The sequence below is a fragment of the Schistocerca serialis genome, chromosome 8, assembly GCF_023864345.2.
Source record: "Schistocerca serialis cubense isolate TAMUIC-IGC-003099 chromosome 8, iqSchSeri2.2, whole genome shotgun sequence".
NCBI classification, from domain to species: domain Eukaryota; kingdom Metazoa; phylum Arthropoda; class Insecta; order Orthoptera; family Acrididae; genus Schistocerca; species Schistocerca serialis.
In genome coordinates this window covers 53,096,260-53,119,250 of record NC_064645.1, presented here as the reverse complement: position 1 = coordinate 53,119,250, position 22,991 = coordinate 53,096,260, and the positions used below count along the sequence as shown (strand labels likewise).

At 44.8% G+C, this 22,991-nt stretch overlaps 1 protein-coding gene across 1 annotated transcript in view; it reads left to right on the top strand.

Moving 5' to 3' along the window:
- Positions 1–22,991, top strand: part of LOC126416390 (lipase 3-like) — a 229,200-nt gene that overhangs the window by 120,106 nt on the left and 86,103 nt on the right. The window contains exons 6-7 of the mRNA XM_050084079.1: positions 7,906–8,152; positions 16,043–16,198. Coding sequence (XP_049940036.1) covers positions 7,906–8,152; positions 16,043–16,198 — 403 coding nt within the window. The remainder of the gene's footprint in view (positions 1–7,905; positions 8,153–16,042; positions 16,199–22,991) is intronic.

Below are 22,991 nucleotides of genomic sequence, written 5' to 3'. Positions count from 1 at the left end.
CGCAGCCCACGTTCAAAAAAAATGGTTCAAATGGCTCTGAGCACTATGGGACTCAACATCTTAGGTCATAAGTCCCCTAGAACTTAGAACTACTTAAACCTAACTAACCTAAGGACACCACACACACCCATGCCCGAGGCAGGATTCGAACCTGCGACCGTAGCGGTCCCGCGGTTCCGGACTGCAGCGCCTAGAACCGCACGGCCACCGCGGCCGGCCCGCCCACGTTCAGGCAAGGCAGCAACTCAGTGACACCAGTAATTTAAATTAATGTAGTGAGGTGGAAGTGCATTAAAAACAGGGTGTAAAATACATGATGGCGGTAACATGGCCGCCGGCCGGGTGGCCGAGCGGTTCTAGGCGCTACAGTCTGGAACCGCGCGACCGCTATGGTCGCAGGTTCGAATCCTACCTCGGGCATGGATGTGCGTGATGTCCTTAGGTTTAAGTAGTTCTGGGGAAATGATGACCTGAGAAGTTAAGTCCCATAATGCTCAGAGCCATTTGAGGCATTTTTTGAACATGAGCCACGCACGGCTGAACTATATCTTGGCAGGGTGAGCTAAATGAAATACATGTACATGAGATGTACTCACGAACACGAATATGGACAACCATCAGCTGTGTAAGTGAATGACAACAAGGAAAATTTGTGCTGGACCGGTGTTCGAACCCAGATTGCCTATTTTATGCGAGCGGTCACCTTAACAACTTTGGCTATCTGTGCACGACTCACGGCCAGACACAAACTTCCATAGGTCGTCAACTACGCGTCTGCGACCTGTACTCGTACACCTGTTGTGTGATTCCCATACAGGGGAAGTTGTTCTAATTGAATGTCGCTGCCTACTATCGGCGGAAAATACGTGTTGTTAATAAGAACGACGCACTTGTCCTTCAGACATGCAAACACGCATGTGAAGGTGAAACCTCACGCAAAACGGGAAATCTGGGTCCGAGCCCCGGTCCAGCACACCTTTTAATTGTTGTCCCACCCTGATCAAATGAGTCCCGATTTTAGTTGCAGAGAACTTATGGTAGGGTTCGAGTATGGCGCAAATCCCACGAATCCATGGATTCAAGTTGTCAACAAGGCACTGTGCAAGCTTGTGATGACTCCATATTGGTATGATTTTGTGATTTGTTTTTACATGAAATGAAATGGGTCCACTGGTGCAAGTGAACCGCTCTTTGGCTGAAAAATGGTTATCTTCGGCTACTTGAGAAACATTTGCAGCGATTCATGGACTTCATGTTCCCAAACGACGACGCAGCTTGTCACTGGGCCACAATTGTTCACGATCGGTTTGAAGAACTTTCTGGACAATTCGAGGGGATGATTTAGCCACCCAGATCCCCCGACACGAATCTCATCGAACATTTTCGGCACATTATCGAGCGGACAGTTCGTGCACAAAATCCTGCCCCGGCAATAGTTTCGTAAATACGGCTGGCTATAGAGGCAGCATGACTCAACCTATCTGCAGGATACTTATAACGAATTGTTGGGTCCAGGCCACGTCGACTGGCTGCAATAGGCCGGGCAAAAGGAGCTCCGACACCATGTTGGCAGGTATCCTGTGACTTCTGTCATCTCAGTGAACAATCCTAATATCTGGAATCAAATTTTCACTCTACAGCAGAGTGTGCGCTGATATGAAACTTCCTGGCAGATAAAAACTGTGTGCCGGACCGAGACTCGAACTCGGGACCTGTGGCATTCGCGGGCAAGTGCTCTACCAACCGAGCTACCCAAGCACGACTCGCGCCCCGTCCTCACAGCTTCACTTCTGCCAGTACCTCGTCTCCTACCTTCCAAACTTAACAGAAGCTCTCCTGCTGAAGACCAGTGGAGTTATATCCGCTCGGTGAAGGCGGCTGGGTCTGCTGGCGGTCGCTGCACAGTTCAAAAATGGTTCAAATGGCTCTGAGCACTATGCGACTTAACTTCTGAGGTCATCAGTCGCCTATAACTTAGAACTAATTAAACCTAACTAACCTAAGGACATCACACACATCCATGCCCGAGGCAGGATTCGAACCTGCGACCGTAGCGGTCACGCGGTACCAGACTGAAGCGCCTTTAACCGCACGGCCACACCGGCCGGCTCGCTGCACAGTGTCGGAGCGTGCGTGGAGCTGTCCGATTGCTACGAGCTTCGTGGTTCACCGACCCAGGACGTCAAAGTTGAGTAGTAGTTTCAAGTACTCAAGCCACGTCCATTCATGTTGTGTGGTTCGTTTCGGTGGTTCGCTGTTGGGGAGGTTTACCTGTGATCAACACCAAGTGTTTGTATTGCTCAAACTTAGCCGCCATGCGGTGGAATTAATTATATTGGTTGAGTACAATTCAAGTGCACCAGTGGAATTTTGTGCCTTGTGGCCGTTAGTGCTCCCTTTATCTGCCCTGGCCACTAACGTAATTTCAGGCAGCGTCCTTTCCACACCTGTTATCAGCACACAGTGACAGCACAGTGACAGCTTAATACATATACATATCTGATTGTGAGTAATCACGCCCGTAACATTTTGTGTTTGAATTCTCATGTATCGATTGGTGGCAAGAAAGTCGTTTGCTGGTCGGTCCGTGGCTGTCCCTTGGTTGGGTTCCGACGGATCAAGTGTAGTTGGGCTCATCACCTGTCTCACCTAAGTGAACGAGGGCAGACCGACCCCCTGCAGGCTTCTGAGTGTTGTTGTCTTTACTGTCTTTCTCACCGGTGTTTAATTGTCTGTTTATAAACTATCATAGCCAATGATAAAAAAATTCTTGATTTTACTGTGTTTTATGTAAGTAAGTTTCAATTCCGGCAAGTGGATATTTGCTGAAAGGTTATTCCCGTTGTGTTGTCTTTTCTTTTAGTCCGGTTTCAGTTACTTAAAACTTAAGCCTTACGCTTACAAATTTTTTTTAAATTTTGGAAAATTAATTGTTGGTCTTCAGCCTTGGAAACTTATTCTTAAAATTACAATTCAAGCTTAAACATTGCGGCCTTCTGCCTTTGAAAAGTTATGGTAATTTATTTTAAAACCTTCAAAATTTTACTGTGGGCCTTCAGCCGTTTGTATTCCATCTTGTTTATGTTTGTCTGTCCACTCTTGCCTTGAGTCTTTCAGTCTAGCTGTATTATTTGTAATTGTAATTGCATGTCTTCAGTCACTTGAAATTTACCTTGTTGATTTTTAAGATTTCTTGTTTGGAGGCCTTCAGCCACCATGAAAGAAAAAAAATTTTAAAAAATGTTCAAATGTGTGTGAAATCATATGGCACTTGACTGCTAAGGTTAACAGTCCCTAAGCTTACACACTACTTAACCTAAATTATCCTAAGGACAAACACAGACATCCGTGCCCGAGGGAGGACTCGAACCTCCGCCGGGACCAACCGCACAGTCCATGACTGCAGCGCCCTAGACCGCTCGGCTAATGGCGCGCGGCAGCCATGAAAGATTTGGAGTTTGAAACTCGTAGTTGTAAAAGTTCGGCTACGTGGTGCTTTGGTTGTAAATGTGTTATTAAATTACAATAAATAACAATTCTAAGGTGAAACTGACCCCAACCTTATTTGGCCCTTTCCACAATCCTAATCACCTGTTTTGGCCAGCGGGTTTAGCGGGCGTATCAATAGTCTCTTTCCACATGATAATACACCTCTCCCATTTAGCTCCCCATGCCGTTCCTAAGCGAATGAAATCTGCTATCAACGGATATATGCTTTGGCCGACGTCCATCAGTTAATGATCGAGAGCAGCGGCGTTTGCGTAGAGTTGTCACTTCTAACAAACAAGCAGCAATGCACAGAAATAAATCAATGCGGGACGTAACGACGAACGTATCCGCTAAGACAGTGTTGCGAAATCTGGCGTTTATGTGCTGTGGCAGGGGACGAGCGACGCGAGTGCCTTTGCTAGCAGCAGGATAACGCCTGCAGAGCCTCTCCTGGGCTCGTCACCATATCGGTAGCTTCCTAGACGACTGGGAAACCGTGGCTTGGTCATATGAGTCCTAGTTTCAGTTGGCGAGAGCTGATGGTACCGTTCGAGACTCCACGACACTATTGACCCAATTCGTCAGCAAGGCGCTGTGCAAACTGGTGGTGTCTCCATAATGATGTGCATTACTCGTATCGAATGGACTGGACGCTCTGGTCCATCCGAATTGAATAGAAATGGATATGTTCGACTGCTGGGAGACCATTTGCAGCCAAACAACGACGGAATTTCTATGGATGTTAATGGATGACGTCACCAGGCCACAACTGTTTGCGATTGGCCTGAAGAACATTCTGTGCAGTTCGAGTGAATGATTTTGCCACTCAGATAGCCCGACATGAAGCGCATCGACGATTTATGGAACGTAACTGAGAGGTCGGTTCGTGCATAAAATCCTGCACCGGCAATACTTTCATAATTATGAACGGCTATAGAGGCAGCATGGTTCAATATTTCTGCAACGACTTGTTGGATCCATGCCACGTTGGGTTGCAGTACTAGTCTAGGCATAAAGAGGTCCTACACGATACTAGGAGGTATGCCATGACTTTTGTCAACTCAGTATAAATCGTCACTGCATACCTTTTAGTTTTACACAATCTGTCTAAGCTACTGCAATATACTCGCATTGCATCTGTAATGTTGAACGGAGTATCCATCATGTGGTTTAAAATACACACTTTGAACAATACTTAGCTTACAAAGGACGTTTTCTCGTCTGGAAGAAACGGATAACTTTCCTAAGCATGATATATTTCCAGGAGGGTATACCGGTAATTTCAGATTAGAACACACACGGAGAGTATCTGGCACTTCGCGAACGTAAATAGTAACACCAACAAACCCTTGAGATAACATAAACCTCTGATGAGAATAATTCCCTTTACCATTATGTGGGAAAGTAGCTGCATTCTGCACTCGCTTCACTGAGAGGGCGTACACATAGAGTGGACACTCTTCATCGGTACATCCAGCGTCACACTTTGCAATTTGAGGAAGTGGGCAGAGTAACGTTATATCATCCCACCCCAAAAGTATTTAGACAGCAAGAGTTTATCATTTTCGTAGTCTGGGACGGAACTGGCATTTCAGTCTGTATATTCAGGTCCACAGCAGCTGCGAAGTTCATGGAGGAAGTTTCTTTGCGCGCAGGGTGTTACTTTATTTTTTAAATAAACACTTTATCTCATAATTTAGCAATCAAATAATTCCGTCCTCTTGAACCTTACAAAGCTACCTCATGGTAAAAATAATATCAAACGCTGCAGCAGATTGTGCGGGGGATTCAACTTGTGATGGTGTCCTTGGCAATAATATCACACGGCCATATTAGATATGGGAGCAATTTTTCCATGTGTAAAGTCCTTATGTAAAATTAAAAAAGCACAACCTTGATGTGGATTTCAGCATTCTGCCAGGGTACAACACATTAAAATACGTTAGTGTAGCTACTGAAGTGACGACACTCGTTGTGTAGTCAGCGTATTAAAATCAAATGTGTGATTTCACTGGCACAGTGATCAAATTCAGACTTTTCTCATTTTACAATTGAGTTCGTGACCACTACTGTTGTGCAATACTCTCACTAAGGACGCCCTCACACGATGTGTCGAATGCATCAAGCAACACAGACAATTTTTACTTTGCTTCGCCATAAATTTGGATCTTGTTAATGTCCAATAAAGCGAAATTAAATCAAACTTTTTCTATATCTACGTGTATTATAAAATTGTGTCTCCATAATTAAACTTATGGTTTCAAAAAGCTGTAGAAGGAGAACCACTGCGCAGAATAATGTCAAATTTGAGCAGCATATTATTGATGCAGAGGTAACGCCACGGAACAAGAAAGTTTAACGAAAATTTGACCCATATATGGCGCTGTAAGCTTCAGAACATGCACGCCAAGAGACACGCAGCACACGGCAGTTCCTCATTGGGCGAGCTAGACGCCAAACATGACTGTCTCCGTGAAACATGGCACGCTGCTGGTATAGGTATTTAGCAAGAACGGCCGCCTTGGTGCAGGTCTTATTACATTCGACGCCACATTGGCCGACCTGCCCGCCGGATGGGGATGAAATGATGATGAAGACAACACAACACGCAGTTCCTGAACTGAGAAAATCCCCGACCCAGCCGGTAATCAAACCCGGGCTGCTTAGGACGCTAGTCCGACATGCTGACCATTCAGTTATCTGGGGGGACAAAAAGAAGAGTGACTATGCGCCGGTAGCCCTGCAGATGTTCCAGACACTCAAGGGTATGGAAAAAGGCATTCATCTGGAGAAAATTATTTTGAAATTTGAAAAACAGGGGTATAGCAATGGTGTGCACATATGAGCTGCATATGGAATTGCCCAACACTGGAGATACCCGCGAGCTCGTTGCAAAAAATCGTACGAAACATCCTGCGTTGCTGTCCATACAATACAACCCATGTTCAGGAGATGCTTCCTGCTGACCAGCCAGCAAGACAAACGTTTGCTCTCCAATTTCTGGTTCGCGTGCAACTAGACAGTGAATGGCCACAGAACATTTTCTGCACATACGAATCCCATTACCATTTCCAGGAACATGTCAGTACGCAGAATTACAGAAAATCGGCAACGGAAAATCCGTTGCACATTAACCGGTACCACTTCATTCGGCAAATGTGACTTTGTGGTGGTGGTTGAGGGCTTCATTTACCGTAGGGCCGTGTTTTTTCCAGCAGACGTGTCCTGTGGATCCTGTTACAAATATCGTCACCGGCAAGCGCTAGGAGTGTCTTTTTCGCTCCAACGTCGTTCCAACCCTTCAGCCCTGTGGACGTGTAGGTTGGAACGGTTTCATGGAAGTTTCGTCCGCACATTGCACATCCAGTGAAGTGGCTGCTGCGGAGGCATTCAGAGAAGCTATAATTATCAGCCGTCATTTCCCTGCTGTCTGGCCGTCCAGATTACCTGATCTTAATCCGTGTGGCTTATGGCTGTGGGGTTGTCTCAAAGATGTTGTGTTCAGTGCTCCAATCGCAAAAGTAGCTGAACTGAGGGAACGTATTCTCAATGTGACTCCTAAGACACTCCGATCTGCTGTGGAACACACTGTTTCTTTATTTCAACTTGCAGAAAACAGTGGCGCCAGTCGGAGTGGCCGAGCGGTTCTAGGCGCTTCAGTCTGGAATCGCGCGACCGCTACGGTCACAGGATCGAATCCTGCCCCAGGCAGTTAGGTTTAAGTAGTTCTAAGTTCTAGGGGACTCATGACCTCAGAAGGTAAGTCCCATAGTGGTCAGAGCCATTTGAACCAAAACAGTGGCTTGGGTCAATTAGGTAACAGAGCTACAACTGTTAATTGCCAAAGATGTGCAGCCATGGACATTGAACGGTGTGGATGATGTAACATGCAACTAAACTGCAGCCAACTTATTACGATCCATACGTCATGTGAAGCAGACACCAAGTACGTACGTTCGACGTGTGCTCCTAAGCCATTGGATCGACTTCAAGTAAACTTTGGGTACATGAGGCACATAACACTTACTGTGTGGAAAGAAGTACTGTGGGGGTAAGAACGACGATCCATAGGGGAGAGGGTGGGGGCTAAAATGGGGGGAGGTGGAAGAGAGAGGGGAAGCATGAGATGACGGAGAAAGCGGATAGACATGGACAGGGAGAGAGGGGAGGAGGAGATGAAGAGTGGAGATGCGAGGAAGAGAGCAGGGGAGGAGATTGGCAGAGAGGGGGGGGAGGAGGAGATGGAGAGCGAGAGGGAGACGAGGTGGTGTATACAATACATATGACGTACGCATACACGGCTGAAGCAGTAGGCAAAAAGCTAGTTAGAGACACTGCGGCAGCATGCGCAGCAAACGTGTACGGTGCCGACTATTGACGACCTGTTGCCGCCCTCTGCCTGCCTCTGTCGCGCAGCCTGGACGACATGGGCGAGTACGACGTGGAGGCGCTGGTGGGGCTGACGCAGCGTGTCACGGGCGACGCGCGGCCCTTCTACCTGGGCCACAGCTCAGGAGGGGGTGCGCTCTATACGTGGCTGCAGCGCCGGCCACGTGCACACCACGTGCTCAGAGGCGCACTGCTCTGGACGCCCTCCGTCTTCTACACCGAGCCGCACAGCACCATCTTCAAGATTTACCATCTCCTTCCGGAGTCCCTAGTGGTAAGGTTCACCCTTCCTTAGCCACTGCCTTAATAGTCTAATCAGAATTACTTTAGTGGTTTTGTCTTGGAACTACTTAAAAAGAAGTGGTTTACAGAAATTACTCCTTTTTCAATGTAAAAAAAAAAAATTTGGATGTTTCTCAGCAGGAACGCAATAGAGACTTTGAATGGAAGTTGACCTTTGGCCTTTGTCATGCCTGCATGTGGGGTAGGAGTTCTAAGGTGATGAGGGCCGTGGAAAACTTTGTCGACATTCGCAGAACCCACACTGCTTCATTAGCACATCCGCACACACACACACACACACACACACACACACACATACACATACACACACACACATGTGCACACATGCACACCTGTTACATCTTGCTCTCGCACTTTGCTCTCTGACACCCAAACGTATTACAATCACAGCTCAATCTCTGATCCCTCTTCCACCATATTTTTCCTCTGGTTTGATTTCTGGACCCCAAAAATTTTACAACAGCAGATACGTCTGTGACACATGCCTCGCCATCTTGCTCTTCTAGTTCATTCTATGTATCCAATGAATTTACAAGGTATGAATTGGTGTCTGTTGTCTGCCTTTTGAGGCTCATACACGCTACCATCCCCACACTACAGTGTTGCTATTATCGTTGAGTATGAACCATTTACCATCTTTTGCTGATAATGTGAACTGACTTTGCTTCATAGTGGTAAGTGTATGCAGCTTCGATCGAATTGCATACTGAACAGTTGATTTAGCAGCTTCTTTTAATATCTAGTCAAAGGTGCCAACTGAAACATCGATTTTTCCTGCACTTATTTTCGAGGTAGCTCGAAAATCGTCTTCGTTCGGATAAGACTGATACGTCACCTCCTACAATCCAACAATCAGGGCCCAGCGTATGCAGCAAGCAGAGCGTGCCTTCCCACCACTAGAACCCACACTGTGCAAGACACAGTGCTCGCGTCAGACATGAAACACACGGTAAATTTTACATCACAGCTCCTTAAGACTTGCATATTGTTTTATGTTCGGGGAATCCAAACTAAACTGAGGCAGCACTGAGAATTCGGACCGATGAGCGAGGCATTCCAGGGTCGTCTGTGCACTTATGCAAACCATTGTGCTAACGTGGCTTACTGACCAGTTTACCTGACTAGTAAGCAGGAGACCCAGGTTCGATACCCGGACTTCGCACAAATTTTCACTCGTCGCCTCACTCCATATACATAAAAGCATATCTGTAAGAGGCCAGGAAAGTCTTTCAAAATGTTTCAGTTCTTCTGTATAAGTGCCTACATCTTTCAGCCTGGAAACCGAACAGAAAGTCTCTAGTCACAGTTGCACTCCAGCCTGCAACACCTGATCTGCTGCCCAGGGGAAAATAAATATTACAGTTCCCTTGTGCCACGCATACTTGGAGGTACCAACCAACCTAAAAACATACTACTCGTAATAGTTATAATTATTAGTCTGATGTAACGTTGTTCAGTACACTATCCTCAGTCATAAATACGAGTATCTGCACTTATGCTGGTAATACCCTATATATACTCATAACGTCAGGAAATTGTTATTCACCGACTCTCAAATGAATAGGATCGTTTACTTCAGCCTTTTAGTTCGTGTGTGTGTGTGTGTGTGTGTGTGTGTGTGTGCACATGATTCACTCGATGTTTTTCAAATAGACTTGGACAAGTAATGTGGGCACAGAGGCAATAACCACCGCAGGTCTGAGCAGCTCTTTCCCGCAGCACACAAAGCCAGCTCGTGGCTACTGCTCATAGTGGCGTCATAGCTGACATCTAGTAGGCGTTTGCTGGGAGTCTGACTAAATCAGTGTGTATGACGGCTAGGGAGCTGAAAATTCTCCGATAAAAAGCGTACAACTTCTGGTAGAAAAGGCTACAAGGCGATGCTGCTTCAGACATTAAAGCTGAGCGACAAACCTCAGTGCGAACTGCTAGCACTAAATGTCATAGCCAAGAGTGACGCAAGCAATGACTTTCTGGAAATGATTTGATTCTCCAGTGAGTCCTCATTGGTCCCTAAATGTTGATCGATTTCTGGATGAGGGGTTTCCAGATCGCTGAATCCGGTGGCCGCTGCAATCAACTGACCTCACATCAGTAGACCTCTCCTGTGAGGTTTAGTAAATTATCAGGTGCACTAAAGCAGGCTTACAGACCGAGAACACCTGAAGTGACTCGACTTCGTAGTGCTTTCGAATACGCAGCCGTGGAGATGCCTGAACGTACATGGAGAGAAACACTGAATACCGAATGCAATTCGTTTGAGTCATCAGATTCCACACAGCGATACGAATGGGCGAGGAAACAAACTTCATGCGTTATCTTGTCACATATTGAAAACTCGTTGATATTCTCAACTATAGTTCTAAGTTATCAAAATCTAAATGGTCAATATCTTATTTAATCTAAATCAATTTAAATATGTCTAAATATGCTGAAGGCAACGGCCTTGGCACAGTGGATACACCGGTTCCCGTGAGATCACCGAAGTTAAGCGCTGTTGGGCGTGGCCGGCACTTGGATGGGTGACCCTCCAGCCGCCATGCTCTCTTGCCAGTTTTCGGGGTGCACTCAGCCTCGTGATACCAGTTGAGGAGCTACTCGACCGAATAGTAGAGGTTTCGGTCAAGAATACGATCATAACGACCGGGAGAGCAGTGTGCTGACCCCACGCCCCTCCTATCCGCATCCTCCTCTGAGGATGAAACGGCGGTCGGATGGTGCCGGTAGGCGACTCGTGGTCCGAAGACGGAGTGCTAAATATGCTGAACTGTAAAAGTCGGCATTGTAATGTCCTTCCATTTAAGATCAAACTACTAAATAGTTACATGCCACCAGAAAGTTTGCAGTCCTCGTGCACCTGGTGTCTGAAAACACAGCACTGGAGAGTTTGGGGGCTGTCAATTGTGCATAGCCTGTGGATGAGCGAGGGCCAGTTAAAACGCCTTCGGGCTCTAAGTGATCGTGCGAGTTAGCTGTGCCTGAGGGGAACACGCTCGATTCAAGGGTTAAATATGCAGCTTTTATGTAAGTACTGGCTGTAACATCTACGGCTTCCAGGCTACATGGTACCCCTTCAAAATTTGCACGAATTTTTACCGCGGAACATAAAATGGGATGTAATATACAGAGTGTAAATTGCGTTAATGTAGATAGTGATACTGTTTGCAGCTGCTAGGTGCTAAGCAGTGCTAATGGAAGTTATCGTTTTCTGTCGTTCTTCCGTCGCTAACTTGACTATTACTATGCTCTTGTTGTATAAAGTCCATTCCTTCAATAAATAAAAGGCTCATTGTTTGATTAACACATGCGTTTCGCTTCTTTTATTTTTGAACCCTACTCCAAAGCCTGCAAAAAAGGTAAATAAATCTACTGCACATGAATAGGACAAGAAATCCCCTACACTGTCACTGAAAATATTAATTGCAGTAAAATACTTAGTAATAACCACGAGGAGCAAGATGAAGTAGGATGCATCTGTCAGGCTAAGACTCATTTGCATAAATCTTAAGGCAAGTAATCCAAACAATAAGAACTGGCAGATGGATTTATACGTTGCAGGCGAGAAGTCGCAAATCCCCTCTGCATGTCACTTAAGACTGCAATTCTGTCTGATGTCTAAATACTGATGGATTTGTGTATAAAGTAAGTTCTACTACATGAATGCTCCCTGACCATGTGGAAAAAGAATAAGATATATTCTCCTCTAAATGGAATACGATGCCTGGTCAGTCCACTCTCGAATAGCCTGCTGAGGGGAAAAATGAACAAAAATTGTGATCAAACCTTAAATCTTTCTGTACTCATGCAGTAGCTCTGAACTGTGTTTCAATGGTTGTAGCCTCACCAATGTAAAGAATCCAATGGATAATGTGCTCGAAGCACTATAGCGCTGTTGGAACAATATTATTATGTATATGCCTCTGAATAAAAAAAGACAATACATTTCTTATGACTCATTATGCATTCAACGAAGACTCTGATCCCATTATGCCACCATAATCGTATTTCTGGCATAGCGTATCTAGAGTAACTATAATCAGGGGGATTGGGTGTACAGAAAGGCATATGGTCATTTTTTATTGATCAGTATGTGTTTGAGTGGAATGGGAACGAAAACAGTTAATATTGTTCTGACTGAGACCCCAAGAAGTACTGTATAGTGGCTTGCAGGGTATGTGCAGAGATATGAGCTATTATCTATAAGAAGGCTGCGGCACCAGTAGGCTGCAGCAATTCACGAGGAATGGGAATTGGAGCTGAACATAATAAAATATAGCAGTTGAATATAAATAAGTGAGAAGATCCTGATACACTTGTAGTAGGCTATTGACTACAAATCACTAAATGCAGTATCAATCGTAAAAGAATATGTGGAGTGGTGGCGATGCAATCATTTAGTTGGTATAGTTTCTGTGGTATATGCTGCAAGACAGGCGGTATGCATCATGGAGGGGCTTTACTGTTAAAAATTAGTGGAGGTGTGTACATCACTTCCTACCACAGTTGACTCAGAGAGTTCCTGGCTTTCTTCCATGGAATCTCATTTATGTTCCTACAAAACGTATGTAGACTGCTTCTCGTAACACGCAGCAGTGTTAGCATGTTGGAACTTAAACGAGGGGAAGGCTAGCGCACTATCCTAGCAACTTGCAGGGCAGTCTGTAGCGTGTGGGTGATCTCTGGTGTTGTTTAAACAAACGTAAATGGCGTTCCAAATTCAGCGGTATGGTGTTCAAGCTGCAAATTCTACATAAATTGAAGACTGTAGCTTTCTTTTCTTTTTTGTGGAAGATTTATCAAAGGCAACAATATGGGGAAACACATTATTGTTCACAGAAAGTATTTTACAAAGCACTTTTCAGTTGAGTGACAAAAGAAGTTTAAGTGTATAGTGCACAGTTTCCGTGAGCTTTATGTATCCTTAAATGTATGAAATAAAATCTTAATAGGCAAATTAAATTTGGGTTGTCGACTCGTGGATAAAATCCCATGAATAAAGTTATGGGATTGCCCTGCAGCTCAAGATTTTGGCCAACAGACAAACATTCTTTGCACTGGCCATCCACGAATTGTACTAGGTGCAGAGGAAGAAGGAGTACGTCGGAGGACTTGTAGGAGTGACGTATTGTGATCGCTAGAATAGTGGAACGTGAACAAGGGGAGAACCATCCGCCGTAATTGAAGCGTAACTGGAACACATTCTTTTGGAATGGGGGGAAACAAATACTGGAAATGTCAGACCGTAACTGAACGTGAATTCCGTAAAACATATTGTGTCATATACCTCTGGAAGCATACAAAGACTTTGTGTCACAAAGAACTGTTACATTCAGTGTAAATGATATACCAGTGGGCTGTTAAGGTGTATGCTTGCACTGCCCGCAATGACACTGGTAGTGTAGAAGCCCAACAAAGTCTACTGTACACGTCTTGCTACAGAGAAAAATGTGTCAGGATGATGAGGTGTTAATGACGTCTCAGTCATCTAACTGCGAGACAAGTTACATTACAAAATTCTCAGAGCGTGTGCGTGTATTTAAGACTAGCAGGCAGGCGTGGTAGAATGACAGGCCGTGCTGTGTAGCAGCGGCCTGTGCGAACAGAGGCCTGTGACATTGCGCTGACACCTGCACATGCTGGACTGGCAATTACAAAGTGGATGTGTCACCCTATTATGAAGGATGCAAATTCGCACATTCAGTCTGCTCGAATAAGTAGTGCTAGTGGAAAGGAAGAGGTTTAAACCATAATTACTTGTTTTTAATCGTGATATGTGTGGAAGGATCTCAAAGGGTAGCTAAAACGTCAGGTGGCCATTGAAACGCTTATTTCTGCCTCTGGGTGCTGCGTGGGTGATGGGGATGTGGAGGGGAGGGGTTGAAAGCCCCACTACCAGTGAGGACAAAGCGAGTCCTTTGTTCTTACCGTTCTGTTTGTCCTTGTGTTGTGAGCTGCCCACTCTCAGCAGCCAGGCAGGTCAGCTCCAAGACGTGCTGCAGTGGAGGGGGCCCCAGTCAGCGGCTGTAGTGGTAACAATACGGACTGAAGCACTTTGAATACTTTGCAGGAAAGCCGTGTTGCATTTTTCTCTTTTTTTCAGTTTTAAATGTAGAGGTAATTGTTGCTTTCCACGGCCATCACTGTATCAAAACAAGGATTGCAGAATGTGTGACGTGGGGCAATAAGAATACACTGTTTGGAGTTTGTAAACTAAACTTTCTTTGTTTGTACTTCAATAATTTGTCTATCTCTCTTTCGCCTGTCAGTATCCTAACGGTAGCGGCGCAAGTGTGGGGCATATTAGCCAAGTACAAACATTTTACCGTAGAAACGTTCCTGCCATTAACTTTTTACAAGTTCAGTAAAATGACAAAGCGTCACGGGAGCTGATAGTTATGTCACACACTATGGGTTTTAAGTTCACTTAAGCAAAATGTAAGCCCACTACGCATTTGTTTTTGTTGTGTGTCTCCCTGAAAATAATGGAAATTTGTGGAATACTGGAAGAAAATCGACAAAATTTTAACGAATTACCTAAAAAATGTTAAAAGTGTCATATGTTGGGGTGCTTGCAGGGCATGCATTGTGGTATTAGTTGTTACACATTCAAAGTGCTATATTTGTCTCTTCTTGAAAAAGGAGGTATTTGCGGAATACTGAGGCAAAATCGACAAATTTTAATAAATTGCTTAAAAACTATAAATAACGTCACACACTGGCTACAGCGAAACTAATATTTGCACACGTTGTCTTTAAAAAGTTGGAAAACTATATGACAAAACCTACATTTTTGTCTGTCTTCTGAAGGAGTGAGGAAAATAGCAACTAAACCCATTTTTATGTGTATATTCTTAAAAAGTTGAGGAGAAATTGCCAAAATTGCAATGAAATCTGTGTCTTCTCAATAAATCAGTAAAATTAGCCACGAAACCATAAATAGTGTCATAGATTGTACAAAGCAGCATTGGGTGCGATACTCTGCAGAACATTTGTGCCATACTGTACCAGAAATATGCAGTATCACCTCAGTTTACTGCTGCTGCTGCTGCTGCTGCTCGAGTGAAATACAGACGAGGACTGACAGTGCAGGATGCTGGAGACTCTGTCACTGATAACCTAATATGAGTGCAAGTGTCCTATTCAGCTATCATCTTGGCTATAAATTATAGTAATTAACATGAGAGTATTATTGGGCATTAATTGTACTATCATGACAGCTGTTATCCATTAATTATAGTCTAAATAAACAAAACATAGGCTAGCGGAACCACCGGTTTGTTGACATAAAAGAACAACGGCTCGTATTTGGCCACAACCCGCTTTTGCCCACTACTAAGGCTATTTGTTACATTTTTCAATTATTACGTTTAATTCCCTGTTTAAAGGTTGGTGCTCCATGAACGACACATTTTAATTATTTTTTTCACATGAACAGATATGTCTTGCTAATTTGTACACTGTCATCATGTATTTTTGAAGAGAGGAGGGCACCCATTTCGGAAACGAAGTGCTGCATGTAAATTTAAAAAAAAATTATGGTACAGAAGTTGCAGTTATTAAAAGTTTCAACAAACCTTTGTCCTGCACATGAAAATATAAGTCCCATACCCAATATAAGTTATGATTGATCTGCATTTTTTCCTAGGTGTTCATACTGTCCAGAATACCCTATGGTGGGTTGTGTGCACATCACATTTCAATAGAAACACTTCACATCTTCACAAGAAATTTGTGCTCTCAGTCTGGCGTTCTGTCAGGGTAGTGAAGTAGTGTCCAACAGCCATTGTGCCCCCTCCTGCCCTTTCCTACATGTTTTTTTGTTTTGCTGTGGTCACTGTACTGAGGCCTCTGCTGTCCACAGAGGGCGCTGTGGCAGGTGCCAGGTGACATGTTGCCCCGATCTCGCGCCACTGCGGACATTGCATGGCGAATGTGTAGATCTGGATCACCCCTGAGGAATTTCTGCGAGGCAATGTATCAGTTCATAACTAAAGCAACTCTGGATTCAGCTGACATGGTGAGTACATCCGGCCACCAGCTCAGGTCAGTTTATAGATACCAGCTAAGGATGATGCTTGTGCAAACTTGCAGTTCTAATGAATAAGATATGTGTTTCTCATTGGTCCCCTGCAAAATTCTGCTGACCTGTTTCGTGATTGGCCAACTGTCTCAGCTGGAGCTACTAGCTAGTGGCAAAAAGTGGTAAAGGTTCCAATTTGTTGCCCTCCTATAAACATGGTCTACTCAAATTAATGTGACCGTAGCGTACGTTCGACGTCAACGTGGAACAACCAATAAGAGACGGCAGATGGCTGCAACAGTAATGAAGGGTATATAAAGTGTGTCCAGTGAACGAGGAAAACAGTTCAGTGTTGTCATAATGTGGAAAATGGAGCGATTTATCTATCGTCCAAAAGGGCAGGATCACTGGCTTTAGGGCCAAGGATCGAAGCATTTCAAAAATGGCCAAGTTTTTAAACTGTTGACAAGCCGCCATGGTTAAAATATACCATGCATGTCAAAGTAATCAAAGTAAGGTATCAAAAACCGGCGTCACGAACCATAGATGACAAAAACCAACTATGGCTGTCTACTTTTGAATAGACATGCAACTGTTGAGCACCTGACCAACAAAATGAACCGAGGGTCTTCCAGCAGTGTCTCCTTAACGACCACTCAGCTGAAGTTGCTGCGTATGGGCCTCCACAGCAGGTGCCTGGATGATGCACCCATGCTGGCTGCTGTTCCTCAGTGACAAAGGCTGGAATCTGCACGCCAATAGCGAAAATCACGTCCACTGACTAGCTACAGATGGCTTTTTGGGAATAACCACGTTTTATGTTCCTTAAGGCAGAAATCAAATACTCTGCAACAACCACTGGAAGACTTCAGGCCAGAGGAGTGAGTGTTATGATATGGGCGATGATTTTGTGGGATTTCCTGGGTAATCTCGTCATTCTGCAAAGCACAATGGATCAGTGCAAGTACGCAGATATCCTTGGGGACCATGTCCACCGCTACATTAATTTTTTTTCCTTCAACATGATGGCATCTGCCAGCAGGACAGTGCAATGTGCAATACAGCTCACAGTGTACATGTGTGGTTTGAAGAGTACCAGGGTGTGTTTCCCATACTCCTCTGGCCACCAAACTCCCTGGATTCAAACCCAATCGAGAATCTGTGGGCCCACCGCAATCGGGCTGTTGGCACCATCGATCCTCAGCCAAGAAACCTAGTGTTGCTCTCCATGGCATAGTGGAGTCGGCTTGGCTCCACATCCGTATTGGTACCTTCTGGAACCTCGCTGACTCTCTTCCCGCATCTTTTTAAGGGGACTGCACTGCAAAATATGCTTATTCAAGCGTTTGACACATGTTATTGGACAATGTGTATGTGTATGGCCATTGTCCCTTCTGTCATTAGACCCACACTGTACTCTGCTGCCTCAGTGAATAGCATTGCTTACTGCTTGAGCTGAGGTAATATCTGGATGCTGGGAAGATCTGTTACAACTCCTCAACAGCCTCATGATGCATTCTGGAGAAATGGTAAGTCAGCCTTCCTGTCTTACATGAGGTACTAGCTAGTGTCTAATCATGTGCAAACTTGGGGCATAGCTACCGAAAATGTGCAAGCTGTTTTCCCTCATTAGACTCTCATCACCTCGTTGTGTACACCAGTATATCTTCTTAGCTTGAGTGGCTAAGCATGGCAAATGTGCTGACCTTTGCCCTCTTAAGGAAGAAGTACAACGCATTATTCCAGATTATCAGTGGTTTTATGCTGCCCTCAGTCTTCCTGATGAGTAGGCCTGCTCGCCATCTCAGCTGAATTATTGGACAATGGCAAAGCATCGTACATGGGCAGATTTGCCTCACCCTGTAGGAAACATGTGACACCACGTTCCAGTCGCTCATAGGCATCACTCTGTAAATTGGTGAGTACATGTGTCTCAGCTGAGATACTAGCTAGTGTCTAACCATGACACATGTGTAGAAGTGAGCAGATAAGTAGAACTTCCCATTGTCTGAACTGAAGCACTACCTGATAATAAGCATGGCCTATGTGCAGCTCTGAGGAACCCATGGGGAAAGCAAGTGTGGCCACATCTTGCTTGATTATGAACTTCATGTTGAGCTGTGCTAATCTGGTGAGTATGCCTGTCTACTGCCTCAGCTGTGGTAACAGCTAGTGTAGAAGCATGGCAGTTAAGGATGAAGCCCAGAATATTCCTCAGGAAGGCATGAGTGTCAACGCTGCAGTGCCTCTCTGACCTTCTGCTATACTCTGATGACCTGCTACAACTGCTTATCTAAAAACCCAGTTCTTATGCTAGCTAGTGTGGCACATGCACTGACTTAAGGACTCACTGTGTCAGAAATGTGAGGCTATTACTCAGTCCGTTTCTGACCTCTCGCTGGGCCTGCTGTGCTGATAAGTAAACTATGCCACTGTCGAGATAGGAGATAGTAACCAAGAACGGTACATAATCAGTTTGATGGGCTACTAGCATGTATACGATATGCAATTTTCAAGTTTCACATGAGCCTCACGACAGACCCAGCTGACCTCAAGAGTAGACCTGCATATTGTCACAGCTGAAGTAACAGCTAGCGGGTAATGGAGCTGCATGTACTATTGTGCTGAAGATAACTTAAGGGGCCATTTCCAGTTTTCCATCAGCCTCCTCCAAAATTCTACCGACCTATTTTACATGCTTGCTATCATCCCAGCTGAAGCACAAGCTACTGTGGCACAAGTTCATTTTTTGTGTGTGATGTAGATGTGTGAGGCGACGTCTCAGGTGCTCCCTGCCTTCATGGAAGGCTCTGCGGAACAGATGGGAAAACTTCCTGCCACGTCAGTTAAAGGAATAGTGAATAGTTGAAACTGGTGCATGTGCTAACCAGTTCCCTTCTTACGAGTAACAGGTTATGTCCCAGTTTCTCACCAGCCTCATGCTTGAGTCGGTGAATCTTATTAATTTGCCTACTCATTCCCTCAACTGAGAATGGCTAAGTGTGGTGCCTATGCAGGTTTGTGCAGATTTGTGGCTACCTTGAGGTTGATGTCTATGACTAATTACCAGTTTGTCACCACATAGACTTTGCTGACGTGCAACGTACGCCTGTCTGTTGCCCCAGTTGTGGTGACAGCTACAGTTTAAAGGAGTGCTGAAGCATAAGGGACCCTATGGACATCTTGGAGAAGACATGAAAGGATATATTCTAATTCCTCACCACCTTCATGCTAAAATCTGGTGAGTTGATGAGCAGACCCATATACACTCTCAGATATGATATTAGTTAGTAGCCAAGCGTGGTGCTTTTGCAGATTTGGGGGTGTAGATATGTTGGCCATGTTTCAGTTGCCCACCAACTTCACAGTGGATTCTGTCGTAATGAACAGATATGCCTATCTTCTCAGTTGAGGTATTACCTAGTGGCCTACGATTATAATATATATATAAGCCCAGTATCATTCCATGTAGGCTTTCACGGCCGGCGTCTTTACCAGTAAACACTTCCGGGCAAAGTTGCCGTGGTCGATCTGTAGAAATTCTTCTCCCTGACGTTTCGTTCTCAGCTACGGAGAACATCTTCCGAGGTGAGTCGACGACTGGCTGCTAGGAGCTGGGGCTGCCGCTTATATGGAGATCGTAGAGGGCGCCACCACACGTCACGTGGCGTCGATGTGTGGCTATCTCTGGCTATCGTCTGTTCTCTCGATTGCAGGCAATCGATTGTCACGTAATTGATGCAACGTCAACCGCCATATATTGTTCAATTTTAATCCTTCTTCTTTACGATTAAAATTGTATTGATGTTTGTGGATTTCAATTGCCTCTCTATACATACGTGTATAATAGTGCGACGTCCTCGCTAGCACGCTTGTCTCACCAAATTTTATTTCGTGATCTCCATCCTTAAAAACATGTTCCGCTACTGCCGATTTGTCGATATGTCCCAAGCGACAGTTTCTTTTGTGCTCCGTCAACCGTGTATTGATGCTTCTTTTTGTAGTTCCTATGTAAACCCTGCCACAACTACACGGAATTTTATATACCCCTGGGGTGGCTAGGGGGTGACGAGCATATTTTGTTGATCTTAGGCATTCACTAATTTTCTTAGTAAGTCTGAAAATAGTCTCCACCTGAAACTTGGCTAGTACTTTTCCAATGCGATCAGTAATGTTATGGATGAACGGAAGAAATACTTTTCCAGCTGATGGTTGTTGCTGTCTCCTATTTTTAGGCATTTTTCTACTTGGGTGAAGTGCTCGGTTAATCTCGTTTTTCGTATAACCATTTTTCGCAAAAGCCATTCGTAAATGACTTAGTTCTTCTTGTAAGTAGCCTGGTTCACAAATATTATTGGCCCTATCCACTAGTGTTTTTATGACCCCTCTCTTTTGCCTAGGGTGGTGGTTTGAGTTCTTATGGAGGTAGCGATCAGTATGCGTACCTTTCCTGTAGACCTTATTGCCTAAGGTCCCATCCGCCAGTTTGATTACTGATACATCCAAAAAGTTAAGTTGTCCGTTCTTCTCTTTTTCCATAGTGAATTTGCTCTTTGTGTTGATGCTATTTAAGTGCACCAGGAAATCATTCAAGTCTTCTTCCTCATGATTCCATATTACAAAGGTATCATCCACATACCGATACCACTTCGAGAGGCTTTTTTTGGCCGACTGCAATGCTTGATGTTCAAAATATTCCATGAATAAATTCGCAGTTGCGGGGCTTAGGGGGCTTCCCATGGCTACCCCGTCAATCTGTTCATAAAATTCACCATTGTACTGAAAATAGGTCGAGGATAGACAGTGTTGGAACAAGGCCACTATATCAGTAGGGAACATATCGGCTATATGAGAGAGAGCTTCATCAACTGGAACCATAGTGAACAAAGACACTATATCAAAGCTGACAAAGATGTCATTAGGACCGACAGTAATTTCCCTCAATTTCTCAATGAAGTGTAGAGAGTTTCTAATATGACTCTCAGTTTTGCCTATGTGAGGTTGTAACAAAGAGGCAAGGTGTCTGGCTAGTTCTTGGGTAGGAGCTCCAATTGCGCTGACTATTGGTCTCAAAGGAACATCAGGCTTATGTATCTTTGGTAATCCATATAATCTCGGAGGATAAGACTCCGTTTTACAAAGATACTTTTTAACTTCTGTAGGAATGGAAACGTCCAGGATACTACGTAAAGCTAAGCCACCCAGCAGCAATCTGTCTCAAGGAGAAAGGAAGGCATTGCGGGAGATCAAGGCAGACAAGAATGTTATTATAGTTGCCGCTGACAAGGGAAATGTTACTGTTTTAATGAATACTGAGGATTATCACAAGGAGATCAGTGATCCCCTGGAACCCAGCACATACAAGAAGTTGAAAAAGGATCCCACAACGAATGTGCTGAATGCCACCAATCGTCTGATAAAACAGTCTTCCATTCCTGCACAAGTGTTTTACAGTGTGTTTTTCCAGTGCGTGCTCCGTGTTGTGTCTTTTGGGAAGTGTAGCGAACAGCCATCATACTGTCGCTGGGTGTGCTTTTTATCACTTGCGAACAGAAACCAGACTGTCGCCATGTTTTTTAATTGTGTGTCTACTATGTTACTTGTCGGATTCCTGTGTATTTTATCAACATTGCCGTCCCCTTTTGCTTTCTGTTTTAACTTTCCGCATTTTTACGCCATTTTCCACTTTAAATCACCATTTTATCGCCTGTTTTTTCTTGTTTCTTTCTTCTTCATTTTTTTAAAAAAAAGTCTGTAGGCTGTAGAGCAGCGTAGTAAGCTGCTACCAGCCCGCCCCCTTCTGGGGGAATTGAAAATCAATAAAGAAAAAAAAAACTCCTAGCAGCCAGTCGTCGACTCACCTCGGAAGATGTTCTCCGTAGTTGAGAACGAAACGTCGGGGAGAAGAATTTCTACAGATCGACCACGGCAACTTAGCCCGGAAGTGTTTACTGATAAAGCCTAGGATCCTTCTCACGAAGGTATGACAACTTATATTCCAGTTTCTCACTAAGCTCATGCCACACTCAAAGGACCTATTAGCAGTTGCACTTACCATTTCAGCAGAGACAGTGGTACTGACCAAGCATGGGCAATGTGAGGACCAGGAACGAGGTAATGAAGATTTACAGGACATGTTCAAGTCCTTCATGGATAACAAGTGAGCAGTGAGCCATGCGTGGCTCTTATTTAACATACTGTTTCTGCCATACTGCCACCTAGTTATGTTAGTTTCAGTTACTTGTGTCACTGAGTTGCTGCATTGCCTGCCCGCGAGCGGCAGCAGCAGCGCTTATCGATATAAGGTCTGCCGTATTATCTTTGCTGGACTGATATTACCTCCCGGTCGTCGTGTGTCAACGAGTCAGTTGGAAGGTGCCAGCAGTCAGTTCGGACCCGGCAGTGTTGGCACACGGAACATGTTGAGTCGGGGCGCGGCAGCAGTGAGGTCAGGACCGCCATGAGTCGCCCGACTGTTGCCGACACACATGACTGGAGTGGCGACGACTTTGGTTGGTCGTCGGACGGTCGTCTTGCCGGTGGACGTGTATTTTACTGGCGATCGCTTATAGGTTGGTTGTGTGTGCTGACTCTTGAGTCGTCCCTGTTATTGTACAATTACTGCCGTTAGCATTGTCTGGTTCTTCGTGCAAGTGTTCGTGAAACTGTGTGTAGTTTGTGTGGTTTTGATTGACAGGCTTTTTAAATGTTGTCGGCGTACTGGCTCTGAGGAGTCGGTCGGTTGGCGTGGGGCAGTGAGGAGTTCTCGGCGGGGCGTGGTTTGGCCGGG